General features: G+C 41.3%; 4 protein-coding genes across 5 annotated transcripts; 3 read left to right on the top strand and 1 right to left on the bottom strand.

Moving 5' to 3' along the window:
- Positions 1–632: 632 nt before the first annotated feature.
- gjc2 (gap junction protein gamma 2) lies at positions 633–1,871 on the top strand (the record flags this gene model as incomplete). Its single annotated transcript, XM_080726475.1, has 1 exon — positions 633–1,871. The coding sequence occupies one exon, from the start codon at positions 633–635 to the stop codon at positions 1,869–1,871; it is 1,239 nt and encodes a 412-aa protein (XP_080582601.1).
- A 5,655-nt stretch (positions 1,872–7,526) lies between these two features.
- Positions 7,527–10,054, top strand: iba57 (iron-sulfur cluster assembly factor IBA57). The gene is made up of 3 exons (XM_080726119.1): positions 7,527–8,142; positions 8,571–8,911; positions 9,340–10,054. The coding sequence occupies exons 1-3, from the start codon at positions 7,772–7,774 to the stop codon at positions 9,726–9,728; spliced, it is 1,101 nt and encodes a 366-aa protein (XP_080582245.1). The 5' UTR covers positions 7,527–7,771; the 3' UTR covers positions 9,729–10,054.
- Positions 10,055–10,184: 130 nt separating this feature from the next.
- Positions 10,185–13,855, bottom strand: jmjd4 (jumonji domain containing 4). 2 transcript variants are annotated; one of them, XM_080725388.1, is made up of 6 exons: positions 13,399–13,855; positions 13,137–13,302; positions 12,812–12,937; positions 11,800–12,067; positions 10,807–10,953; positions 10,185–10,684 (listed from the first exon to the last, which is right to left on the bottom strand). In XM_080725388.1, the coding sequence occupies exons 1-6, from the start codon at positions 13,649–13,651 to the stop codon at positions 10,346–10,348; spliced, it is 1,299 nt and encodes a 432-aa protein (XP_080581514.1). In that variant the 5' UTR covers positions 13,652–13,855; the 3' UTR covers positions 10,185–10,345. The 2 variants fall into 2 exon arrangements, with proteins under 2 accessions (XP_080581514.1, XP_080581515.1); XM_080725389.1 differs by having other exon boundaries at positions 10,807–10,949; positions 11,850–12,067.
- A 347-nt stretch (positions 13,856–14,202) lies between these two features.
- Positions 14,203–22,702, top strand: snap47 (synaptosome associated protein 47). The gene is made up of 6 exons (XM_080725239.1): positions 14,203–14,451; positions 14,561–15,079; positions 15,552–16,054; positions 16,558–16,682; positions 19,144–19,328; positions 20,690–22,702. Exons 2-5 carry the CDS (start codon positions 14,580–14,582, stop codon positions 19,288–19,290), a joined length of 1,275 nt encoding a protein of 424 aa, XP_080581365.1. The 5' UTR covers positions 14,203–14,451; positions 14,561–14,579; the 3' UTR covers positions 19,291–19,328; positions 20,690–22,702.
- Positions 22,703–25,168: the final 2,466 nt, after the last annotated feature.

Here is a 25,168-nt window from a genome sequence, read left to right as displayed (position 1 = left end):
ATGCATTGTGGGATGGGCAGTGAGGAGAGGACTGGCTGACATCATTCTGGGTGCTGACATGCATTAAGAACATAGGCCATATTGTTTTCACAGTAATATCCTTAGTGTTAATTTAACCATTTGTAACTCCAAGAGTGACACTGATCAGATTGTGCAGTGTCTTGGTCTTTGAAATACAATGAAAATGGAAGCTGTGAACATTAACAAGCAATGTGATGTGTACATCTGGTTTTGAAAGCTGCAATCTCAAACAGATTTGAATGAATAAAACATTATTTTAAACAATTATATATAACAAGCACATCTGCAGTGGTTGCAGGTGGTGTCCTTACTCTTCCACTGAGAAATGTTAATAGCAGATCTACAAGCTCACAACATATCACGATGAGCTGTGTTGTGAGCTTCAATTACATTCTTCTCCAATACATTACATCTGGTATTATCGCTATTTGTCGTACGAAGAAGTATACTGTAGGGATTAAGTGGAAAATGTCCCCTTCTGTTTTTTGTTTTGTTTTTCACAAATCAAACCCTGCCTATGAGGCACATCATTTCATGGTTTACTTTGCATCTCATCAATACTTTTATGTTTTTGCTCCACAGATTCTAGTTAAAAAGCTTGTAAGGCCAACATGAGCTGGAGCTTCCTCACTCGTCTCCTGGAAGAGATCCACAACCACTCCACCTTTGTGGGCAAAGTATGGCTGACGGTTCTCATAATTTTCCGCATCGTGCTCACGGCGGTCGGAGGGGAGTCCATCTACTCGGACGAGCAGTCCAAGTTCACCTGCAACACCAAACAGCCAGGCTGTGACAATGTCTGCTATGACGCCTTCGCTCCTCTCTCGCATGTCCGTTTCTGGGTCTTCCAGATCATCATGATCTCCACCCCCTCCATCATGTACCTGGGCTACGCCATCCACAAAATAGCCCGCATCAAAGACGAGGAGCAGAGGAAACAGCACAGGACACGTAGGAAGCCGCCGCACACCAGGTGGAGAGAGAACCATGTTCTGGAGGATGTGGTTGAGGAGGGAGAGGATGACGATGCTGAGCCCATGATCTATGAGGACACCATGGAGGTCAGACCTGAGCCTGGCACCGCCGGCCGAGACGTGCAGAGACATGATGGCCGCCGAAAGATCTTGCAAGAGGGCCTGATGCGGATCTATGTCCTTCAGCTCATATCTCGGGCAATCTTTGAAGTTGCGTTCCTGGCAGGCCAATATCTTCTCTATGGCTTTCGAGTGAGCCCTTCATATGTGTGCAACAGGAGCCCCTGTCCTCATAGAGTGGATTGTTTTATCTCAAGGCCTACAGAGAAAACCATCTTCCTCCTCATAATGTATGTGGTAAGCTGCCTCTGTTTACTCCTAAACATGTGTGAAATGATGCACATAGGAATTGGAAACTTTCGGGACGCCCTTCGCAGGAAGAGAGGCAGGAGGACGTCGTTTCATGGCTACCCGTTCTCCCGTAACGTTCCAGCTTCCCCTCCAGGGTACAACCTTGTCATGAAGTCAGACAAGCCTAACAAAATTCCAAACAGCCTCATTACTCACGAGCAGAACATGGCCAATGTTGCCCAGGAGCAGCAGTGCATCAGTCCAGATGAAAAAATCCCGTCTGATCTTGCGAGCCTACACCGTCACTTACGAGTGGCACAGGAGCAGCTTGACATGGCATTTCAAACATATAGTACAAAAAGCAACCAGCCAACCTCCAGGACCAGTAGCCCTGTGTCTGGAGGCACCATGGCAGAACAAAATAGGGTCAACGCAGTCCAGGAAAAACAAGGAGCCAGGCCAAAATCAGCCACAGAGAAAGGTGGGACGATTGTTAAAAATGGAAAGTCTTCTGTCTGGATCTAGAAACAACTGTCACATTGCAAATCACTACAAATTCCTGTATGACACTGAGACAACTGGAGGAGTTATACATGTTGGAAGAGACTTTAGACAATAATAGGGTGGAATATATATCAATCACACAATGGTGGGGTTGGACAATGATGGACATACCATTTTTCAAGTGACATTAGAACAGTAAACAGTGTATTGGGTCAATAAGGGAATTGTTTTTATGATCACATACACATGATGTACATGACAGTGAGATTCATTGTTCCCATATGCATCTCTCAATCTGCAACACATTATCAGATACTGTGCTATGAATCTTCTTTGTTACTGTAGTGTCCTTTTCACATATCACAGCTTTTTGACATGGTTAATGTATCGCTTAGTATAACATCTCTAATTCCTGCTGTAACTTCATATGTTTAAGTGGTGTTCTTTTATTGCTTCAAACTATTTATTTGATCTGCTGTCGAACTGGATTCGAAATTTTACTTAGTTTGTCTCTTGAATTGTGGCCTAAATCAAAATTTTAAGCAATGCAGTGCGAAACAAAAATGATGCATAGTTGCACAAAGACGTTTTCAAATTGATGAAATGATTGTTTGCCAAATGGACCCGCCTCAGTTCAATAGATTTAAGATATTTTGTAAAGATGCATGTATTTGAAGAATTAATATCGGATGTAGTATGTATGTATGAGTGAGACTAGAAGGAGATACAATATTCAGAGAAATGTAAGGTACTGTAAAAGCTATGAAAAGTCTACCGTGCACTGCATTGGTCTGACTGCAAAATACCACCTATACTTTGCAAAGACATGCAGTGACCTTTGCAAGGGGAAAGGTAAGTTTACTGTATTGGCAATATAATTATTAATTTGTTCAATAATTAAATACTGATGATTTCTGCAATGTGAAGCAGATAATGCATGCATTGCAAATGTGCACATACAGTACCCATATAGAAAACAGTAGACCCCATTTAACGCTTATTTAGGCATGCTACAGTCCGTCTGATGATCATTCAATGTTTTCTGTTTTTGAATCAATGTTTCCAAGTGGTTTCAGTAATAGCTAATTCTGCCTTCACTATCGTGATAGCCTACTCCTAGTCCTAAGTGCCTCAAATGTTAAAGATTGTTGAAATGTTATATTCATAAAAATAAACCAATTTCAATCCTGCTTTATCAAATAGACACTTCCTCTCTCTCTCTCACTCACTCTCTCTCTCACTCACACACACACACACACACACACACACAACACACACACACACACACACACACACTCTCACACGCACGCACGCACGCACGCACGCACGCACGCACACACACAGCATAGGCTCAGGGGTAGAGAAACCGTCATTAGAACACAGAGGGTTCCTGAAGGGTTCCCAGTTCGAATCCGGGCTCCCCCAGTGTCGAAGAGTCCTTGAGCAAGACTCTGAAGAAACCCCTAGTTGCTCCCGGTGAGCAGGTTGGAGCAAGGTTTCCTCTGCCATCGGTGTATGAATGTTGTGTGAATGGGTGAATGTATTTGGATAAAGGCGCTATAGAAATGCACCATTTACACACACATACATATGTATATAGTCATGGGTGTGGTAATTGTTGAAATAATAATAATAATAATTAAGTAAACATACTGATGCTTGCTTGTGGCTGACCATCGTGTCCCATGACGACCCTCTTCTCCTATGTGTGAGTCTTCTGGTGGCTGAATGGTCGATCCTGGATCCACCTGTTTCGGCAGGCATGTCTCCTGGATTTCGACCTTATCTCCTGGCATACTCCTGGATTTCTCCTGGATTTGGAATCAAACTCCCCAAATTCACCAGAACACAGGAAATGACATCAGTTAAAAAATGTCCCCATCTCAGACCCCCCGCTTGGGTGTGTGGGCAGTGCATGCAATCATACAAAGATATTCATTTAAGTAATGAATGGTTATTATTAAAGATGGGTCTACATCGCTTCATTTCTGTAGGCCTACGCCTGCCTTTTGCATTTTAATGGCTGAAATTGTACCCATCATTTTCCCATCACCATGCTAGTAAAGCAAGCCTGAAGCCTGATAAAAGTATCAAACTTCACCAGAACACAGGAAAATACATCTACTGTGTTAATAGGGGGGGGGGGGGTGCCCCAGGTAACTGCTAATGTCGCCGGAAAGAAACTCGCAGAGATTTTTATTTTTTATTTTGTTTTACTGAGAATAAGGTTAGAAATAACTTTAGGATTACGCATATCTTTATGTGGCTAAGATTATGAATAGGGTTAGGTTTTGGCACCGTTTTACTGAGGTTAAGATTAGGAATAAGGTTAGGTTTAACCATTTAGGCATAGTTTACATACCGGTAGGTATATAAGGATATTAAGGATCTCAATGGAAAATAACAAATAAGCCTTGCCTTACCCGAGTTTCTTTTTAGTTTACATTGTATCAGTGAACTGTACTGTCATGAAACTGTACCTTTTCCTATCAAAAATTTCTAATAAATAACTAAATCAATCAATCAAAAGGCATAAACCATCAGCCCAGGCGAGTTTCTTTCCTGCGACTCTTCTGGTATTCGTCCCCCAGACCCCCTGCTTGGGGAGTTCCACGCCCTCCCAAAAAGACACCCCTCAAAATCTTCTGGATTCTTAAGCCTGTATCAGAGTCGGCACCACGGTGGAAGGCTATCCACCGCGGTGTAGTGCGGTGTAGTCTTTTTGAGCGCTAACGTTGTAGTTTTATGACTCAAAAAGACTACACCACACTACACCGCGGTGGATAGCCTTCCACCGCGGTGCCGACTCTGATACAGGCTTTACAGTCCTATGTGGGAGCCCTGACACTCATGTGTATTTATAGGCTATATAAAATGTGTGAATTATCTTTATAGATAAAACACAGATCCAACAAGCACACAAATAATACAAAATTATATACAGTAAATATGTAAACACTTTACAATCCCACGACCATAATAGACAGCGAACCTCTTCAATTATTTTTAAGCATCCTGCGCGATAGAATCACATTTACACTGCATCTAAAGACTCCACCTTTTGCACAAAAATCGTGCATTTTTACCCCAATGTTCCTAGCAGCTTCTCCTGAAGCTATTGTATTTGCACGATGCACACTTTGTAGAAAAGTAATGTGTGGGTTTAGTATGCAAATCTTTCCCCAGAGGTACTGCCACGCAATTTTCGTCAGCAAAGTATCAGGTTACAGGGACCGAGAGAGAGAGACAGAGAGAGAGAGAGAGAGAGAGATGAGGGGAGGGAGGAGGGGGGAGCAGCTAGCTAACAGCGTGCAGCAACGGACGCGAGCGAGCGAGAGAAAGAGAGAGAGAGGAGGGGAGAGGGGAGCTGCTAACAGCGTGCCGTGGAGGGACGCGACAGAGAGAAGAGAGAGAGAAATGAGGGGAGGGGATGGAGCAGCTAAGCGTTAACACAGCAGACCTCTCTATGAGCAGTACAATATCTAGAACAATATCTTCATTGTTGGTGTCAAAACATGAGGAACACATGCGTTCAGGTACGTCCCCGAACACAGACCAACAAAAGTAACAAGTAAAAGTACTCCAGCCCAGCCTTCTTCACAATGATCAAAGAAAAAGTCGCCAATTCAACAAGTAAAAGTACTCCAGCCTTCTTCACAATGATCAATGGACAATGATCGCCAGCAATAAGGATTGGAAGAAGTGTTGTTTTCTACAGTCACAGCTGCCGTTGGATCCACTTTCATGAAGCAATGTTTTGGTGTGTTGACTCAAAGCCGTGAAAAGGAAACATGTCAGACAGACGCAAGGTTTATATGCTGTTGCACACGCACGCGTGCGTGCACACACAGCGCGTATGGTACGAGTCCATTTGGTACCAGAGTGAAGTTTTTCGCGGAATAGGACTGCACCATGCTAAAAAGTAAAAGATATCCCTGCCGTCTCTCTCTCTCTCCCTGTCTCTCTCTGTCGATGTCAAGCTGTGTTTGTGTGTGTGTGTGTGTGTGTGTGTGTGTGTGTGTGTGTGTGTGTGTGTGTGTGTGCGTGCGTGCGTGTGCGTGCGAACGTACTGGGCTGTTACACCGCAAATGTTGACCTATAGAATCTGGTGACAATGATTGCGTTCACTGCATATAATATAAACAGACGTTAATAAAGTATTGGTGAGGCGATGACGTGGTGTAGGCCTATGCTGTTCTCTCCAACCCCCCTCCTCCCTCCCATCCTCCCTCCATCCTCCCCCCATCGGTAAAAAAAAAAAAATGTGTAGGAAAGATTTGAGTGACTGTGAAAGAACTTTCTCCCAATGTAAGATTAAGACATCATACTTTATATAAACCCTATTATATTAAGCCTAAACGGTTCTGCCGCTGTGTAGAACTGTTTTTAACAGTTTTTTACTTTAAAAGTAGGACCCCCAAAGGAGGACCATACAGATGTATTTAGATGTATTTCCTTTTGATTTTAAATCACATTTCATTTGTACATTTCCTTCATAAATACAGGGAAATACATATACATTTCACCCCTTTAAGACAGTTTTTCAGTTGCTTGATTCAGATTTAGATATTTGATATTAATTGTATTAGACACACCCCTTACAACACATTGTTACTTCAAACAACTTCACACTTTGGAAACAAATGCCTATTTAACATTGATGGCAACAACATTGGTTACCTGTCCACTGGACCTGTATTCGTCTGCATGGATTACATTGCATATATATATATATACAGTGTGTATATATATACATTTGTTTAAATCTCTGTGGCAAAAAATAGCGGTCGACAGAGATCTCCATATATGGACAAATCAATTTGATTGCTGGTATACGGCGAGGGCCCCCGGAGGGGGCCCGAGCTCTAGATTTGAGGGCCCCCCCGAAATTCTAGTTAAAAGAATTGAAAGGGTGGTTACTAGGGGAATGTGGGCAGACAGGGCACCAGGCCTCGGAAAAGAGTTGGCATTAGAGAAATCTGGGCACCAAAAAGGAGTGGGCACCCGGCAGGAACATGGTGTGCAGTACGCGTCTGGCCACATTGCAAACCAGAACACTGACCGCAAGTAAGAGAGAGCAGTGGTGGAAAAATAACTGAAAATGTGTTTCTTAAGCTCTGTTACAAGTGAAAATCTGGAATAAAAAAATTGACTTGAGTAAAAGTACAAAAGTATTGGAATCAAAATGTACTTAAAGTACCAGAAGTAGAAAGTTGTCATTTTTCAGAATGTCCCATGTTAAACATGTAAAATGTATACAAAGCTCACAATGCATCGCGATGCACGCATTTGTGAGCTTGTAGATCGGCTATTATTTTCAAATGGCTGAAATGTATAATAGGGTTGAACATGGTTAATTTGGAAACTATTATCAAAATCTACAAAGTAACTAAAGTTTTCAAATAAATGTAGTGGAGTAAAAGTACAATATTTGCCTCTGAGATGTAAAGGAGTAGAAGTAAAAGTATTGGAAATACTCAAGTAAAATACAAATACGAAATACCTCAAAATTGTACTTAAGTACAGTACTCAAGTAAATGCAGGCCTACTTAGTTACTTTACACCACTAAGAGAGAGTGACAATAAAATAAAATAAACCGTTATTCATCACTCACGTGTTCTTATTATGAAGCAATGCATTGTGGGAGTTCAAAATGGAGCGTGTGCTGAGGAAATGGTCTCCCCTGTGTGAGAGTGTCGTAACCTAACTGAGGGTACGTTTTAACTATACTACTAGTGCAGAGCCAATTGTTATTAACTACTGAACTCATATTTGGGCAAGACTGACGTTTTATTTAATGCGGCATCAAATCCCGCGTCATTAATTCAATATGACGTCCGGCGAAGGACAGCGACCCATACAAGCAGAGGTTGCAATGAAATTTTACTAGCTGACAGCCTGACATGACACACTCTTCAAAATGAATACTTTGGCGATGTTTTATGTGGCTAAAGCCACGTTTGGGTCCAGCGGCTTGCTTCGTGGTTGTGTGTGTCACTCTCGAACACTCCACGGATGGTGTCGACGTGTGACAACAAACACAGGATGGATCCCCATCAAGAAGTACAGCCAAGAGGCGAGTGAACGTGATCCTGTACAGCCACGGTATGTGTGTTACAACCTTCACCACAGGACCTTGATCAAGATCCAAGGACAAGATACTGGGGCGTTCCTCCAAGGAATTATCACCAATGACATGGGTCTCTTTGAAGAAGAAGAACAACAGAGAGCTATGTATGCACACATGCTGAATGTACAGGGAAGGACACTATATGACATCATGTTGTACAGGTAATATATATGATATATATCTGCCATATATATCTTTTCCCTTTTTTTATAGCCTTGATCCAAGGCTACAATTAACATTTATGTTGTAGACTTGGATCAAACACTATCATAAATGTATTTATGATAGGACTTTACCTTTCGTATCTATGATAGATATGCAAATGTCAAAATCGATAAAATACATCTACTGTATGATAAGTCTTGATCCAAGGCTAGACGTCTTGTCACGTGATAGCAATAACGTCACTTTTTATCAGGCAAACAGGTGGGCGTGACCACCGCTTATCTATAAAGCAAGTTTCATGTGTTTTGGTTTTGGCAAACGTTTTAAACGGCTCTGAAACTGCTCGCTGTAGCAAACATTTATGCAAAATCCAAATAAATAAACTGTTTTCTCACCAGCACCTCTCACTTTCATTGTCTTTCAGTATAAAAGAAGCGGAGGCATGTTGCAGCTTTCTCCTCGAGTGTGACAGCGCTGTAAAAGACCTGATGTTGAGGCACTTGAAGGTGTACAAGATTCGGCGGAAGGTGACCATGAACCCCTGTCCAGACCTCTCTCTGTGGGCAGTGCTCCCTCTGGGGAAAGAAACAACGGCTAAGCCAGATATCTCCTCCCCAGAAAAAGCCCTGGTGTGGGAGGCTGACGCACGGACCGAGGCCATGGGCTGGAGACTGGTGGTGGACAATCAAATTGACCCTTCGAATATCATTGCATCATGCAAGCAAGGTGACACAGAAGACTATCATAGACATCGCTATGCAATAGGTAAGGCTGAGTTGATTTGTATTACAAAAAGCAATGAGGGGGGAAACGTGTGGGTTTTCATTCATTAGTGTGGTTGCCCCTGCAGGACAGTATAGTACTCTATTCCATCTTCCGTAAACTTTTTTTAGCCGCGCTACTCCTCCCAGTTTTGCTTAATATTGATGTCACCTGGGATCTCCATATATGGTCATAAAAAGGACAAGGGCTGACGCAGAGATCTCCATATATGGCCATTAGTGTATTAGTGAATTAATTTTCCCCATTGACTTGAATGGGGAAAATTCAAATGGTAAGATGAAATTCATTTGCGATGTTCGCGTCACGGCAACCACACTTGCAATTTTCAATTACATCGTTCTATTTGCACTTGCTCCCAATTTGTATAATTCATGTTGTTGTGTTTTTCTCTTATCTTTGTTCTACTCCAGGACTTCCTGAAGGAGTTAAGGACCTTCCTCCAGGCGTGGCACTCCCCCTGGAGTCCAATCTAGTGTACATGCAGGGCGTTAGCTTCAGTAAAGGCTGTTACATTGGCCAGGAGCTCACAGCCAGGACTCATCACACTGGTGTGGTACGGAAACGGCTGATGCCCGTACGCCTGTCAGCCCCAGTCGAAGGCCTTGAGGAAGGAACACTACAGACACAGTCTGGCAAGGCTGCTGGGAAACATAGGGCAGGGGTCGGAGATCTCGGCCTGAGCCTAATCCGCCTTGCTCACGCCAAAGAAGTGCTATCAGTCACATCTTCCGATGGCACCAACGTGACTGCTGAGGCCAGTGTGCCAGAATGGTGGCCAAAAGACTCCAAAATCAAGTGACACAAAATAAATGTATTGCTTCAAGTGTGGTGTGCATAGTATGTAAAGGCTTGATAGTGGATACGCCAAAGTATGTTACATGGTTTTCACCTTCACCTGTCATTCATCTACTTGAGATGTTCTATTTCTGCTTAAATAATGTTGCCATTTAAGCCCTATAGTACATACAGTACTTTGGTGTACGATGGGGTGAAAATAACAGATCTACAGCTCACGTCACAATGCATTTTTTGAGTTTATAGATTTTCTTTTATTTGAAAATGATTCTGACATGCCCAAAATATGGATGCCAGGTTCAACATGGTTAAACAGTTGTACCACCTAATTGTTTAAGCACTTGAATATATAATGAAACTAATGTTTAATAAATATTCATCAGAGACACTAACCAATGTTTTATTCATTTTCCTTTTATACATTTGCCTTTCAGTGCAAATATGAACATTCACAGCCACATTTAAAATTGAATACCTCCCAGAATGTGCATATAAAACATAGGATGAGATGTGCCAAAAGCATAGTTTCACCACTTAGACATATTGTAATATTGTTTATTGATGACACCAGTTGAAGCTGATGGCACAAACCACAGACAAATAGCAGTTAATTATTGCAACCTATTCCTGGTAAGGAGGATGCTGCCCTCTTGTGGAGTGTACTATGGTCTCTCGAATTTGCTGCAACAGACTTTCAGGTTGTGAGCTCAGCGCTGGAGGATCCAGTCGCTTAAAGTCCTCATTGCAAAGTAGGCATTCAAGTATATGAGCCACTCTTTGTAGATCAAAGGCAGCATGGTGAGGTCCAAGTGTGGCAAGGGTTTCTGACAAATGCTTTGGGTAATCTGAGGAGTTGCCAGAGGTGCTAGAGCTCAAGAAGGACATGCGGTTGTCTGCAATTATTTTAAGGAATGAGGCAAATTCCACATAATCAATACCAGAGCAAGACTTCATGATGACCTGGGAAAGTAAAAGAACATATTAATCAAAAGACAAACATCAATACAATACAATATAGTAAAGTATATACAGTACTTATTAGCATGTACTGTAGACTGATAAAACATGTTTTCCTCCAGTACCTGGCAGTGCTGGTGCCATGAATCCATGGTGTTTCTCCATTCCTCTATCTCTCTTTGGACAGCAGACAACTCATTTTGAAGGAACTGCCACATTATGTCAATGTTGCAGCCATTTAGCCAATTATGATTGATAGAGATAGTGTCTTCCTGCAAGATGGGTAGATGAAAGTCACAATCCATGTCACACATAGACCTGTTTTACTCCTAAAGACCAAATCCATGTATATGGGGATGATGAATTGGCATAAATAAATCAGGAAGGAAAAAAAAAAAAAAACAATTGGCTACTTTAAAAAGAAATAAAGACTAAATCCAAAATAGAAATTGAATCGTGGATCTCGAGATCCACATGGGAACAGCGTGGCTCCAATGTGGATCTCAGTCTTCAACTGTGATGTCAGTCATCTATGACAGTGCTTCTCAACCTATGGGTTTTTTGTAAAAATAGCCGATCTACATGCTCACAACGGCAGCATGTAGATCGGCTATTTTCACATAGAAGCGTGTAATACAAAATGTAATGCAACTCAACTCTCAACTCTTAGTGCTCCTCGGGGTGAGGGGGTCCCCAGTTAAAATATGATGATTTTGGGGGTCGCGGCCTGAAAAGGTTGAGAACCGCTGATCTATGACACATTTCAGTCTGATCAGAGCCCGAAATATGAAATATGTGGGGCTCTTTATATAAAGCATATGTGAAAATGTCAGCAGCCTGTGTGTGGAGGTATTTCTGTGGTCTTCTACAGGGTACACAAGAAAGTTGTCTAATGTTGTACCTTTTTCTTAATAATACATATTTTAGGACACTATGACAATTGGTGGACACTGATTTACAGTTCTATGAGCACACATACTGAATGTAGGATGAAAACAAATCATGAGAAATGTTCTGCAGTGTTGCAGAGGAGCATCAATCTATAGAATTCTGCCCCAGAACAGCAAAACTGATGAGACTGTGAGTATACAAGATTATCTTTATCTTTAGGTTCTTACCAGATTATAAACCTGATGATGCCAACCACTGGGAACAAATATAATTTCACCTGCCTCTTGAATGATCTCAAGAGGTTGACAGGCTTTATCAAAGTGTGGGAAAAGCCCTTTATCTTGAAGATCGGGTGAAGTTACATCATAAGCGAGGTTGCCGTGGCTGTCTCGTAAATACTCCTCCTGACCTGGTGGATAGAGGAGCCATTTCTTCCTCCCACAGATGTTTGCAGACCAACTATAGGATCTGAACACATCAGCATGGAATGGAGTCCTAGGAAGACATATTATACAATACATGTGAGTCATTCTGAAGAAGAACTATTGTACAGCTAAGTCTGTGAACATCTCTTTAGTGCCCTAGATCAGTGGTTCCCAAACAGTGGGTCGGGTCCCATTTGTGGGTCACGGACCAATTGTTATGGGTCACCACTCGAGTAAAAATTATTTCATTTTCCTACATTTTATTGAAAGAATTTTAAATTTTTTAAGAACTTTTTTAACAAACAAACAAACAAATGTAAGAAATTCTATAAATTGAGCTTGTATATTTGCTATCTTCACTACTTTCGGTCCCAGGCAAATGTCTAATTTCTCTTTTGGGTCTTTGGGAACCACTGCTCTAGGGGATCACAGGTCTTTAACTCTGAGGGCCCTATTATGATCCAGGTCTTATGCCTTATGCCTTAACTTCTTTACCTTTTTTTCACTATTTTGAAAAACATTTTTAAATACTTCAAATGCTGATCCACATCTGCACGTTGTGAACTTGCAGATCAGCTATTTGAAATATTTAAAAAACTAAAACAAAATAGTAAAAAAAGGTAAAGAAGTTAAGGCATAAGGCATAAGACCTGGATCATAATAGGGCCCTGAGAGTGTACAATTGGAACTGTTCAGGGCCATTTGTACACTCCCGGTCTGTGTATTCCATTTGTACAGACAGACAGACACACACACACACACACACACCATAAAGAGTTTGAGAATCTCTAGATGAATGAAGAATTTTTCATACCATGAACCTTTGGGCCCCATGTAGACAAACCGATAGTCATCCACTTCAAGTGCATCCCAATATTCGTTGAGCCAGTCAGAGGAGAAAAACACTGGTGTGGTGTAAACACCATGCTCTGGAAAATCCCTGTCAAAACATAAAGAAAACATTAACTAAGCCCTATTTTCATTGTATTTATTATGTCACCTTAATGGTAATTAACCACTTAAACCAGGTTAAAGTGGTTAATGGTCCTCGGCTATAATCAATCACTGTCAGGGATTCATGTTCATCATTGGTATATATAAAGTATTGTATAGAAATGCAATCAGTATCAATGTAAGACCTTGACATATGCCAGTCTTTCAGGTAAAGGCATCCTTTGGGCGATGAGTGTCCATTCTGGATATATTCCTTCCAGTACTGTATGAATTCTTTAAAAGGCATAATTTGCTTGGGGTTTGCATTGTACTCCTTTGCATTACAGTTTGCCACAGGAACTGGGGTCTCATCTGAAAGGACACATAAAGAAAGCATTACAATCAGCAAAGTACATGCATTGACAATGATGTGTATTAGTTATTACATTGGCAATAAATTGTATTTACCAAACTCTTGTAGCAGTTTCTGAAAATTAGGTTTCCCCTCTTCAGTCACCCATTGTTTTCTACATTTCCAGTCCTCAGTAAATCTTCTTGAAAACATGCATGGGTGATTAGGAAGCAAGCACTTTTTGAAGAATTTAGAATAGCTCAAGTCCTTGTCAATATAATCCACAAAGTGTGAAGACCAGAACTGCTCATAAGACTGCCTTGGTATTTTTACAAGACTGCAGCAGTTATGGTAAGATTCCCTGTCCATATTGTAAACAAAACCTCTGGGGTGGGTAAGAATGCTAAAGCTAGCTGGCTAGCTAGTGCTGTTGTTACATGATTTGAAATGACTGTCCACTGACTCTGTTTCACTGTTGCTCCTTAACGTCTATACAAACTAAATAGCCGTGTTTAAACTACACCTTTTTCGTTGTTTTTGACTAGCGCACGAATTAATTCCACAGCGGCTCCATAATAATACAAGGAGATTGCCAGTGGGAACTCAACAATGGTGGGAACCTGGCATGCACACATACACTTTGTTGTTATTTCGCGTTTATTATAGTCAATATTGGCAGATAGACTATAATTATAGCAATTATTATAATAATTATTTTAATTATAATAATATTATAACTATTGCCTTAATTTTTCCTAAATACTTTCTCGCGTCGTGGAATTTATATATCATGAATTTCTGCGACATTATTTTCTAGCCGGATAGTAAAAACGACTGTACATATCATACGTCATTTCCGTAATAAACAACAGTGTTATGATTTCCTAGCGTCACGTAGAGGTAATATAAATCTACAGCACTTGGTTTACTGTGTCATTGAGTGTGAAAGCAAGTGCTCTTTTTAGACTCAGATACGTTTATAGCATTATAATGACAACGGCGTCGTCCGTGTTTAAATCACTCAGATAGTCGTCTCGCTAACGTTAGCCTGCCTGCGTTACCATTAAAAGTTAGTGTGAATCGTCTCCCAGTCCAATCTGGTCCAGTATTGTCCAGGACCCTTTCCCTCCCGGGCTCACGTATATTCGGATGATCACGGTGTAAATAACGTATGTTGGTCGATATATTAATAAGTATATTATTGAATGATTGCATGTGCTTGGTTCAGATGTATTAACCTAAACCATTGAACTGATGTATGTGCCTCTTTCATGTCAGGAATGCAACCCTATCCAAAATGAGCCGAGACTGCAGTCCCATCCACTGCTGGCAGGGTTCCTATTACATCAACTGCGAGAAACGGTGGGAAAATGGTACCCTGTCCCTCACCCGAACCACGGTCCGCTTCACCTCTGACCAGACAAAGGAGACGTTGGCCAGCTTCCGTCTCTCCTGCATCATGGAGATCAAGATGGAATCGTCCAGCTACATCTTCAGCACCCTCACTGTGCTCGAGCAGGGCAATGTGAAGCACTGGTTTGGTTCTCTGAAGCCCAACAGGGTGGTGGTTTACAATGTCCTGGAGCACTTCTGGAGAGAGCGTCTCCTGTCTCCCTCGACAGAGGCCCAGGGGGCTGAGGCTCGGCCCTCCAAAGGCAGAGAGCTCATCAGCCTAATGACAGGGGCCCAGAGAAGACTGGAGGACACTGGCATGGTCCTACACCACCAGGGAGAGCAGTTCGATAACATGATGGAAGGACTGGAGAAGATTGACTCTGACTTGGGTGTTGCAGACAAGTAATTGCCTAAATTCTCTCTGGCTTTGTATCGGAGTTAATGGTCAAAGCACTGCAGTTGCCAATACATGTATCATTATTCACAGCTTAGGCCCATACATAAACATAGACCAGTTTCCTATCATAATACTTTATTTTTGGAGGACTTATTAAATCAATCTTTCATAACTGCAAGTTGATTTTCATATACTGTACTTCCAAAATCCAAATCATGGTATGCTTTGGAAAATGGTCGTAAGTAATGTCAAGTATATCATGTTTCATAGTCTAATAGGGTAAACATACAGTACCTTTAACCTTTAACATCTTGTATTGTTACACCTACAATATGTTCCACCTTGCTGTTTTGGTTGGATGCTTTGTTAGCTCCTCAGACCCTGTACTTGAATACACAACCCAGGCCCAATGTAAATGTGAACTGTCATTCTGTGAGTAGGATTCTTTTAATCTCTGTCTCTATGTTCTCGTTGCAGGCTGCTGACAGAACTCGAGTCTCCTCCCTGGTGGCCATTTGGTAAGCTTCCCTGGAGGGCTCAGCAGGAAGCCAAGGCAGAGTACGCTGAGAGAGCTGCTGCTGCTGCTGCATCTGGGAAGGGCTCCGGTGGGCACAAGGTGATCAGTAGCATCCCTGCCGTGGTTTCCAGGGGTGGGGAGACAGACCTGAAGCCAGGGTGTCTGTTAGTGTTTGTGTCCTCTCTAGAGTTGCGAGACACAAATCAACGTCTCCTCCACCGCTTCGAAAGGAGCGAGGTCGATGACATCAGGGTGCACAGCCCCTATGAGATCAGCATCAGGCAGCGATTCATCGGTAAACCCGATATTTGCTACCGTCTCCTCTCTGCCAAGATGCCAGAGGCGATGGCAGTGCTGGAGATGCAGTACAAAAAGAAGGTGGAGTACACCTGCGAATATACTGCCTTCAAGGCAAGTCCTGCCATTTCTCCGATTGACGCAGAGGGTTCGGTGTGGAATGAAGGTTAGTAGACATCACAGTGCACAGTGAAATCTGAAGTAGTGAACTTAACTCTGAAGGTATAAAAATAGACCGGAACAGGAACATGTTTACACTTACAGAGTTAAATGTTGGAAAAATGTTTGTTTGGTTTCCTTACTGTGTATTTAATGTACTGCAACATTTGACCACCGTGTGGCACTAAAGGTCTGCATTTTCGACTTCAGCCTGCTATAATGAATGAAGACGCTTGCAATAGTCCTACAATGTTATTTCAAGCACCGCAGCAATATGACAAAATGACAACAGTAAGCTGCAACACTGTACAGTAATACACATTATTACTGTGTATGGTGTCTTTCCTTGACAGACATTTATTTTTATGAATATATCGCCTCATTTCTGGTGCCCTATACTGGCACACCACCAGTTTACTCTTTGGCTTCCATACTTGCACACACACACAGACACTTGCACTTCAAGGTGGGCTATGTTTGTTTCTTTTCCATCTCCACCCATGGAATCAGGTTTGCGGCAAATGTGCCAGGAGACAGAGGTCCCCATGGAGATCCCAGCTGGGGAGCTCTCCCAGGTGCAGGTGCGTGTGCTCCAGCCAGCTGTCAGCCAGGCTGAGGCCCAGGAACTGAGACAGGTGAGCTCTCCCACAGCAGATATATGACTTGCACCGTTGTTACCTTTAAGACTTGGTCACACTCATATGACGGCACTGGGCAAGGTCATACAAATGTTATGTCTATGGGCAGAAAATTATACACTTTGCCTCAAATAATGGCTACTGTTACTGTAAACCAGCCTCACGTTTCGGTAAAGCATATTATGATGAGCATTCGCTTTATGGTATGTAAAACCGATGTCACGACAATAAGTTTGAGAAAATAAGCTGCCCTCCACGTGAAAATGAAGAACGGGGGAATGTTATAGAGTACAAATGTTATTTCCAGTCCAAACCACGATTCAGTATAATGATTTTTATTTTTCATCCTGTATGTTTTAAATGCTAGTTGGTGAGACCACAAACCAAAGTCTGTATTGGGTTTAAGAGAGGGAAAGAGACATGGTCAGTTATTTGGTCAGACTGCAGAAAGTCTTTCCATTCAGGACCATATAACATTGAGTTGGGTTTAGATGCACGGTCTGTGATGACAGAACCCAAACAGTGACGCAAATTCAGGACAATTATTTTTCATTTAGCGACATTATTACAGGTTGCTTAGAATGAGAAGGTTTGTGTAAAACTTCAGTGCACATTTGTTTTTGCTAACCCATACATAATTACGTTCATAAACAGTTTCCATTATGCATTTGGTCTCAATATAGTCAGCGCTAGCTAATGCCAATAGTTTCTTTCTAGGACTAAATGGGAACATGGCCATATCATAGCAGGCCAATAAAACATATCTTGAATCGGGCTTTGTGAACACTTCACAATGGCTATTTAGTTAATTATTATACATTATAACAGTGTCAACAAATGTTTTTCTCATTATCTTAGTGTAACTCGCTATCGTTCTTGTCTATATAATCATTATTCAAACAAATTCATCATGGCAGTAACAATTAGAACTAGTTCAGTGTTAAGGTTTTGGTTGTCTATAGTCTCTATATCAATGGCTTATTGTCTACAGCTGATATGTTATAATAGCTAAGGCTTCAAAGGCTACCAATTTTGACATAATGCTACACTTTTAGACACACCCTACTCTTAATGTAATTCATGTCAATATAACAACCTTCAGTGAGTAAAGAGCGTCTAATATTCGGCCTTAAGTGCTTTAGCAAATACCCCTCTTTGTCCATGCATATCACACTGAATATTTTTTGAAAATGTCCTTGAAATTAACTATTTCAAAAGTATAACAAGAGTTTTTATTTTATTTTTGTAACAGCGCATTAGACTAAATGTTTAAATTTGGGGGTTTCTACATGACTTGTTTCTTTTAGCCATGATATAAGCAGTTGCTAAAAATAGTACATTTCTGTGTTTATTCAATGACACACCAGAACTCCTGCAAATGTAAGGTTATATGGCATGATTAGGTCATATTAGCCTAGTTATAAAGTAATTTCCATCACAATCCAACATAGTTGTCCGACCTGCGAGATGGAATGCAGTTGTCCTTTGGTGTGTACAGAAATACTATCTGTTTTCAAACTCCTGTCTGGACCAGTTCCTGTGCGCTGCTGCAATGTCCACGTTTGCTGGCCAGTGAAAACTGACATAATGTTAATGGGTGTGTGTGAGCGTGAGTAGGAGAACATAATATTAGTTTAGAAACCATGGTGGTGGGGTTTGGAGTGAGTGTTTATTAGGTTTTGCTTGGCACACATCGTGGTTTATTTAAGTTGTTCCATCGACCATAACATACACAGTTGTTAGACCGTGGAGATGTAGTTGTATAATTCACTGAACGCACTAAAATGAAGACAACAAATGTTATTGTCCGTCGGATATCAGTGACCCCAGGAGACCAGCCAATGCATTTAATGATCACATTCGGTATACTATCACATAACACCATAGCTATCATATACATAGCTATAGCTATCATACTGGTAGCTATAATTGTCTCACAGCTGGTGTCAAATTGTAATGCTGACATTTCGTCTGCAGCCATTTTTATTAGCTTCCCATTTTCTGTGTGGCCAGGCAAAGAAGAGAGAATTCTGAAGAAGGGGTGAAAAAAGTGACCTATCACCCCCTTTTCTACTCACTCTCTAGTCTCTATATTCCATTGAGTACCTTTCTAACTCGCTGACCCCATCTTTATATGGTCTATCTCTCTACATATGGTCTAAGTTTCATCACTCCCCTACTTCCTCCGTCTCCCCCCGCATTTCTGTGTTGTATCTCCCCTTCCTTTATTTGTGGCCCCCTCCATGCTCGTCCAAGTTCAGTGGGGGCTGGAGTGTGATTTCTCAAACTAATGACATGTACTTTGTCTTTCTTTGTGTGTGTGTGTGTGTGTGTGTGTGTGTGTGTGTGTGTGTGTGTGTGTGTGTGTGTGTGTGTGTGTGTGTGTGTGTGTGTGTGTGTGTGTGTGTGTGTGTGTGTGTGTGTGTGTGTGTGTGTGTGTGTTGGGGGGGTGTCATAGATTTTCATGCAGCTGAAAAACCTGGCTCTGGAGGCAGAGACGGAGCTGGAGCGCCAGGACGAGGTCTTGGATGTCCTGACCAGCTCCACAGACCGGGCCACCATGCACGTTGACAAGCACACCTCGCGCATGAAAAGACTGATGTAGCTGTACACGACCGACCAGACGCAGGGGAGAAACCCACCGTAAGTTTCTTATCGCTCTAAATTTGGAACCTTAAAGCAGGGGTTTTCAAAGTGGGTGACGGGGCACCCTGGGGTGCCGTGACGGCAGTCCAGGGGTGCCGCGAGATAATTTGATAATATCTGGAATTTATTTGGACACTTGAGAAAATATTTAGTATCATTTTAAACTTGAAGTACAAAGTTATTTTCAGTCATTTCTAACCAAAATGGCTATTTTCTCAACGTTTTCCTCGCAACATAATCACTCAAATATCGCCACTGTCGTGCAGAAACCTTGTATCTCCAAGTTTCAAATATGTACCTCTTTTGGTAAAGCAAAGCCCTGCTTCATCATAGAAGACTGTTGCACAAAACTAGTGAAAACAGACGATCTACAAGCACACAACGCCTCGTGCACACAACGCCTTGCATCGCGAGGCATTGTGTGCTTGTAGATCTGCTGTTTTCACTAGTTTAGTACATTTTATAGATGATAAATACTAAACGGTTTTGGACATACAAGGTTTTCACCCGACAACGACAATATGCTTTAAATATAAGTTGCTGGGAGTGAAAATTATAATGTAGGGGTGCCTCGGATTAAATAAATATTCATGGGGTGCCCTGAGACAAAAAAGTTTGGGAACCCCTGCCTTAAAGGTTTCAGACTTCCAAAAGACTGACTTGCACGAAAGGCAGACTACCGAAGTTGAACGACCAATGAAATAGATTATTTATACAGTAGGTTTGCTACTTTCTCAACCTTTTAATGCCGTTATGAATCTATTTCCGTTTTACGTACAATATAGTGAATTATTCTCTGTCTCATGTGCTCTGCGCTTCTCTTTGCTAGCAGCTCTTAACGCAATGTGGGACTTTGCTCAAACGGTATTCTTAAAGAATGTAATTATTATTCCTAAATTTGCTACTGGGTCACACTTTGAAATGAAAAAAGTAGTGATATTTTCAGCATATGTTTGGGTGCAGTTTTAACAGACTCAGACTTCAATAGGCGTCGCTCCAAAACTAGACAAACACATGTATTTGAAGTGACACATCGAGTTGTAAAAGTGCATGACAGACCTGATCTAATACTTTTGATGAGGTAATGGGTGACTGTTATCCTGCCACATCATCTTCATCCTGTTCCTCAATGCGCTCTTGGCAGAAAGTGCATGAGATTGTACTCGCACCAATGGAAAAGGTCTGTAACATTCCCAGAAACTTGGGCATGTGTTCTATATTAAAAAGTAATGTGAAATGAGCGGTCCAATAGCAGATAACATTGTCAATGGCCATTAGTGTTCCATTTTGTGATCCATAACTTTGATCTTTCCATTTTAACTGGTAATTGTTTGTCTGCCAATGCCCTTCCTGTCCAGGTCGTTGGGTTCCAGGTTCATCTCTGTGGACACACTGTCACCCTGGCTTCACGTCTTGCATGTCCCAGTGTTACTGTTGTGTTTTGCATCAAAGGGAAATATAATATCATTATCGGTGTAAAAAAAAAAAGAAGCAGACTATAAATGTGCAGATAATTCCGGGAAGTCTTGGACAAACACAGCAAAACACATCCTTACTGTATATTCTAATTTAAGTATAAAATGATATAGTCTACACTACAGCAATATAATGTAGATTATTAATATTTCTTATTATAAATCTACCATGTGTAAATGACCTGCTATAATACTGTAATTCTGTGATTTATTTTTGTCATTTTATTGTTGTGCTAATTTAATTTGTAACGATCTGTTATTTATTTTTAATATATCTGAAAGAGCTTTAACTGTGTCATTTTTGACTGCCCCAGCCCTGGTAATAAAATGGACGAAAGTTATAATTATTGGTACTTTAGCTCTACAGTACATACTTTATTAGGTCATTCGAATGGCAATTACTCCTATTTAGCTGATATGGAAAAAGTTTTGAAGCCTCAAAATATTCCTGGTTTAGGTAACACCCATCATAACAGGGCTGCCATATGAGAAAGTGGCATGGGGAATGTCAAACACATGCTAAATGGAAAGGGAAGTTATTTGGGAAGTTATTTACTGTTTCTTAGTGCCATGAGTACTGTTTCATGGATATGACTCCCTTTGTAAACCTGCCTGCTATTATAACACTCTTCTGGCTCCAGATGATTGGCATGCTGTTCACCACCTCTGTTGGGCAATTTTCACGAGAAAGGGGGAGCGGGGGACCACCGCACGTTAAGAGCCCAGATTCATTTGATTTGGCAAGCAGTTGGCACTTTCAATTATGACTCGGGAAGAAGCCTTACTTTAAAAGGGAGTGAAAGAGGACCAACAGCCTCGCTCAACAGCTCTCAACCCAGTCATTATGAACTTATCACTTCAGTTAAACACAGCCCACCATTATAGATGTGAGAGACCCATAACTTTTAAGCACAGGATGACACAAAGGAATGACCGGACATGGCAGTGCTGAGATGTTTTTTCTCTTTTTTACTCAAAGGGAATATGTTTTCACTGTAGACCATTTATTTTTGTTGATTTGAGTGATAAACAGTCAGATTTTGGAAGTCCCAAACTCCAGAAGCATACCACATGGTTATGTGAATTCCAACCCCTAAAAAAGGTTAGGGAAATAGAGCACATACTGGCGTGGTTTAGAAGCAGCCTTGCAATACGAGGAAGTGGTGGCGGTCTTGTCTGACCACAGATACATGAGATCCGGCTTTGCCTTCCTAACGGATGGTATGGAGACACAAGGGATTCTGCTGGCCTTGACTTCCAAGTCTGTTTACTTGATAGTCCTGTGGTGAAGAGTGCTCTCATACAAGGAGCGTGTCTCAATTGATGGCCAATCAATCAACCCTCGCTGGGAAACGGCAGCCTGGGCTTGTGGGATTCTGTGAGGGCACATGTGGCTTGCACTCTGCTCCAAAATAAGGAGTTTTTGTGATTGTAATACAAACTAAGTTAGAGTTGTCATCTCATTTCCCATCGGGAGTCAAAAGTTGTTTTTCGTCTAAGGAAAATATCCTCTTGAATTCATGTTTTGACGACATCTCATGCAATAGCCTGGTAAACTCTTTGGTTTCCCTTGCTTGACAAGCTTTTTTTGTTTTATTTTTGTAATGAATTTAGAATTATTTAGACTTTCATTTTATTTGTTATTATTTCTGAACAGAATATTTAATACAACTGTTTGTGATCCTAACCCACACATTGTTTAGATTATACGTTATATTTGGCTTCATGCCGTATCAGTATTTCATTACAGTGTTGCATAGGCTGTTGACTCAAAACAGTTCAATGATAAATCATAAATACATATTTTCACTTTCAGCGCCTCGATAACAATTTATAATTTATACAGAAAAGAGTGACACCGTCATGCTACGAAGCATAAATGAGTCTTTTAAAGCATGTCTGACTGTAATGGCCTCATTTTTGACTCATGTCCTGGCTGGCCTCTCACTGGTGCAGGTGTTGCTGCGTTTCCTTTTTGCTTGAGTTTCTAGTTTCAGGAAATAAGGCCTGTTGGTTAATGTTAGAACTGGGAGAAAACGTTCCTGGAAGGAAGGTGCCTGAGTCCAACCAAGGGGGCTGGATCCAGTCTCCAAAAGAAAGAGATATGATACACTACATAACCATAAGGCTAAAAAATCATAACACCATTCTGTTTTTAGTAACATTTTACTGTACATGAAACATAATCATTTATTTGTCAAGCTTGTATTGCACATTTACTTTTAGTAATATTTTTGACAGTTTTTATTTAATAGTTTATCGGATTTCAGATCAGATAGTTGTCAGATTTGCACTCCTGGATCCATTTTATTTTTCTGTGGTCAGTCAACCTAAAGATGCCCTCTGTACAGGGACATGCTGGCCATTGGGAAAAGCGGGACAACTCCCGAACGGCCAGTTCATTCCCGGCCAGTCCAGGCCGGCCATTAGGAAAAAAATAAAAATAAAATGTCGGCCTTCGTTCCATTCTGGGGGCTGTGTGCTAACAAAGTAAATCGTCACTGTTGGGCAGAAACCTCGTATCTCCAAGTTTCAAATTTGTAGATTTTTTTGCAAAGCAAAGCCCTGCTTCATCATACAAGGCCGTTGCACAAAAGTAGTGAAAACAGCAGATCTACAAGCACACATCGCGAGGCGTTGTGTGCTTGTAGATCGGCTTTTTTCACTAGTTTAAATCATTTTTAAAATGATAAATACAAAACAAACGTTTTTTTGTTTTTTTTTTAAATGAGGGCCTCTCCAACTATTTTTCCCGGGCTGAATCAGGGGCCCAGCACGTGCCTGCCTCTGTATGGCTGATATGGTACTTTCCCAGCTGCTGAGCAACATGATGATTTCATTTATGCAGTGCCGATATTGAATTTTCTTTGTTCCTGGCTGCACACTTTATTTATTTATTTTGTCTTATCTTTTTATCCACAAACTTTCCATGATCAGAGGCATAAACTTGTTTAAACAGGTTTTAACACATTCTTGGAAGTTAAATTAGATCCAGCTGAAATGTCACCTTAGAACACTGGGTTCTATACCTGCCAGAAAAGATGTGTAAATATCTCACTTAGGTTGTTTAATCCCATTTGTGTTTACATATAAACAACAATGCTTGTGTAGAAGTTGTGCTGCACCTGTTTGTGGTGGACTGGAAGTTTATTCTAAAAGGTTTCTGATTGACTCATTTGGTTCAGTGGATGTTAGGTTATAACCCACTGTTATAATGTAATGATTTTGTCACTTGTTATTAGATTCAGTAGGGGGCAGCAGTGAGTTGATGATGCCGTTTAATTGATAACCAAAACTGCCTGGAACGCTCACACACAATGTTCAGGACAGCTTTCATTTCTGTTGTCCTCTTGCTACTGTGATAGATCAATTGGATTCATGTAGTATGCCGTATATTGGACATGGATGACTGTCACCTATATTGCTACCAGTCAGGCAGTCATCAATATAATTTTGCCCTGCTCTATGATTTCAATTCCATTGCAAGTTCAATTGTGCCTTAGTCATAATTTCAAATTAAAGGCTTACTTTTGGAAATTTAAAGTGAACGCAGTAATGGAAACCACCAACCCAAGTGTCTTAGCAGGTCTTGCTTTCTTTCTGAAACCTCTACTAAAAATGCATCATACTCCTCTGCATCGGATGAATAAGAACACAATGGTCAGGAGTGTACCTTTGGCAAGTGTGAGGAGTCCTTTTTTGTGATGACTGGATTATGTATTCATTAAAATCCCATCTATACAGTTCCCCAAACAGGTTGTCAGGCCAGAAGCCAGCTCACACCGCATCAGTACTTTTACGAGTGGGCCCCCCAGAAACCTTCAGCGAGACTGTTTTTAGTGGCTCTTGCTGCAAATGGAAACACTTAGCTCCCACAATAAATTACCCACCCGAGTGATGCCACACTGCATAGACCCCCAGCTCAGCCACTCGCCTAGTCACAGACAACCGGCTCTGGATTGTGCAATATTGAGATAAGTTTCTCTTTAAATAGTCCCATCGTGGCGATACTGAGAGTCTTTTGAGTAAGGGGTACAGCAAAGACATTTTATGACCCAAGGGTTGTTGCACTGTTGTGCAGTGTGCTGGGACAGCAGTCTGATTAAAGTTGTGTGTGTGTGTGTGTCCCTACCACCTCCTTGGGGTTGAGACTAGGGTCATTTTGGGATAGAAATGAGTGTTTAAGCCATTCATTTTCTCTGGAGAGTAAATAGTCATTAGCGTGACAGGCCATTGATCTTAGGGGCAATACCGCCCTCTGATCCAAAGTATTGTTTATACGTGTATGATTAAAAGATGCAATGCTGTATTGTAGGCCCCTGCTGTCAAATTGAATGCCCCACCAAGCAAAGTAATGATGGT

The sequence above is a fragment of the Nannobrachium achirus genome, assembly GCF_963921795.1.
Source record: "Nannobrachium achirus genome assembly, chromosome: 5".
NCBI classification, from domain to species: domain Eukaryota; kingdom Metazoa; phylum Chordata; class Actinopteri; order Myctophiformes; family Myctophidae; genus Nannobrachium; species Nannobrachium achirus.
Note: the sequence above shows the minus strand (reverse complement) of the source record. Positions and strands in the feature narration are given on the sequence as shown.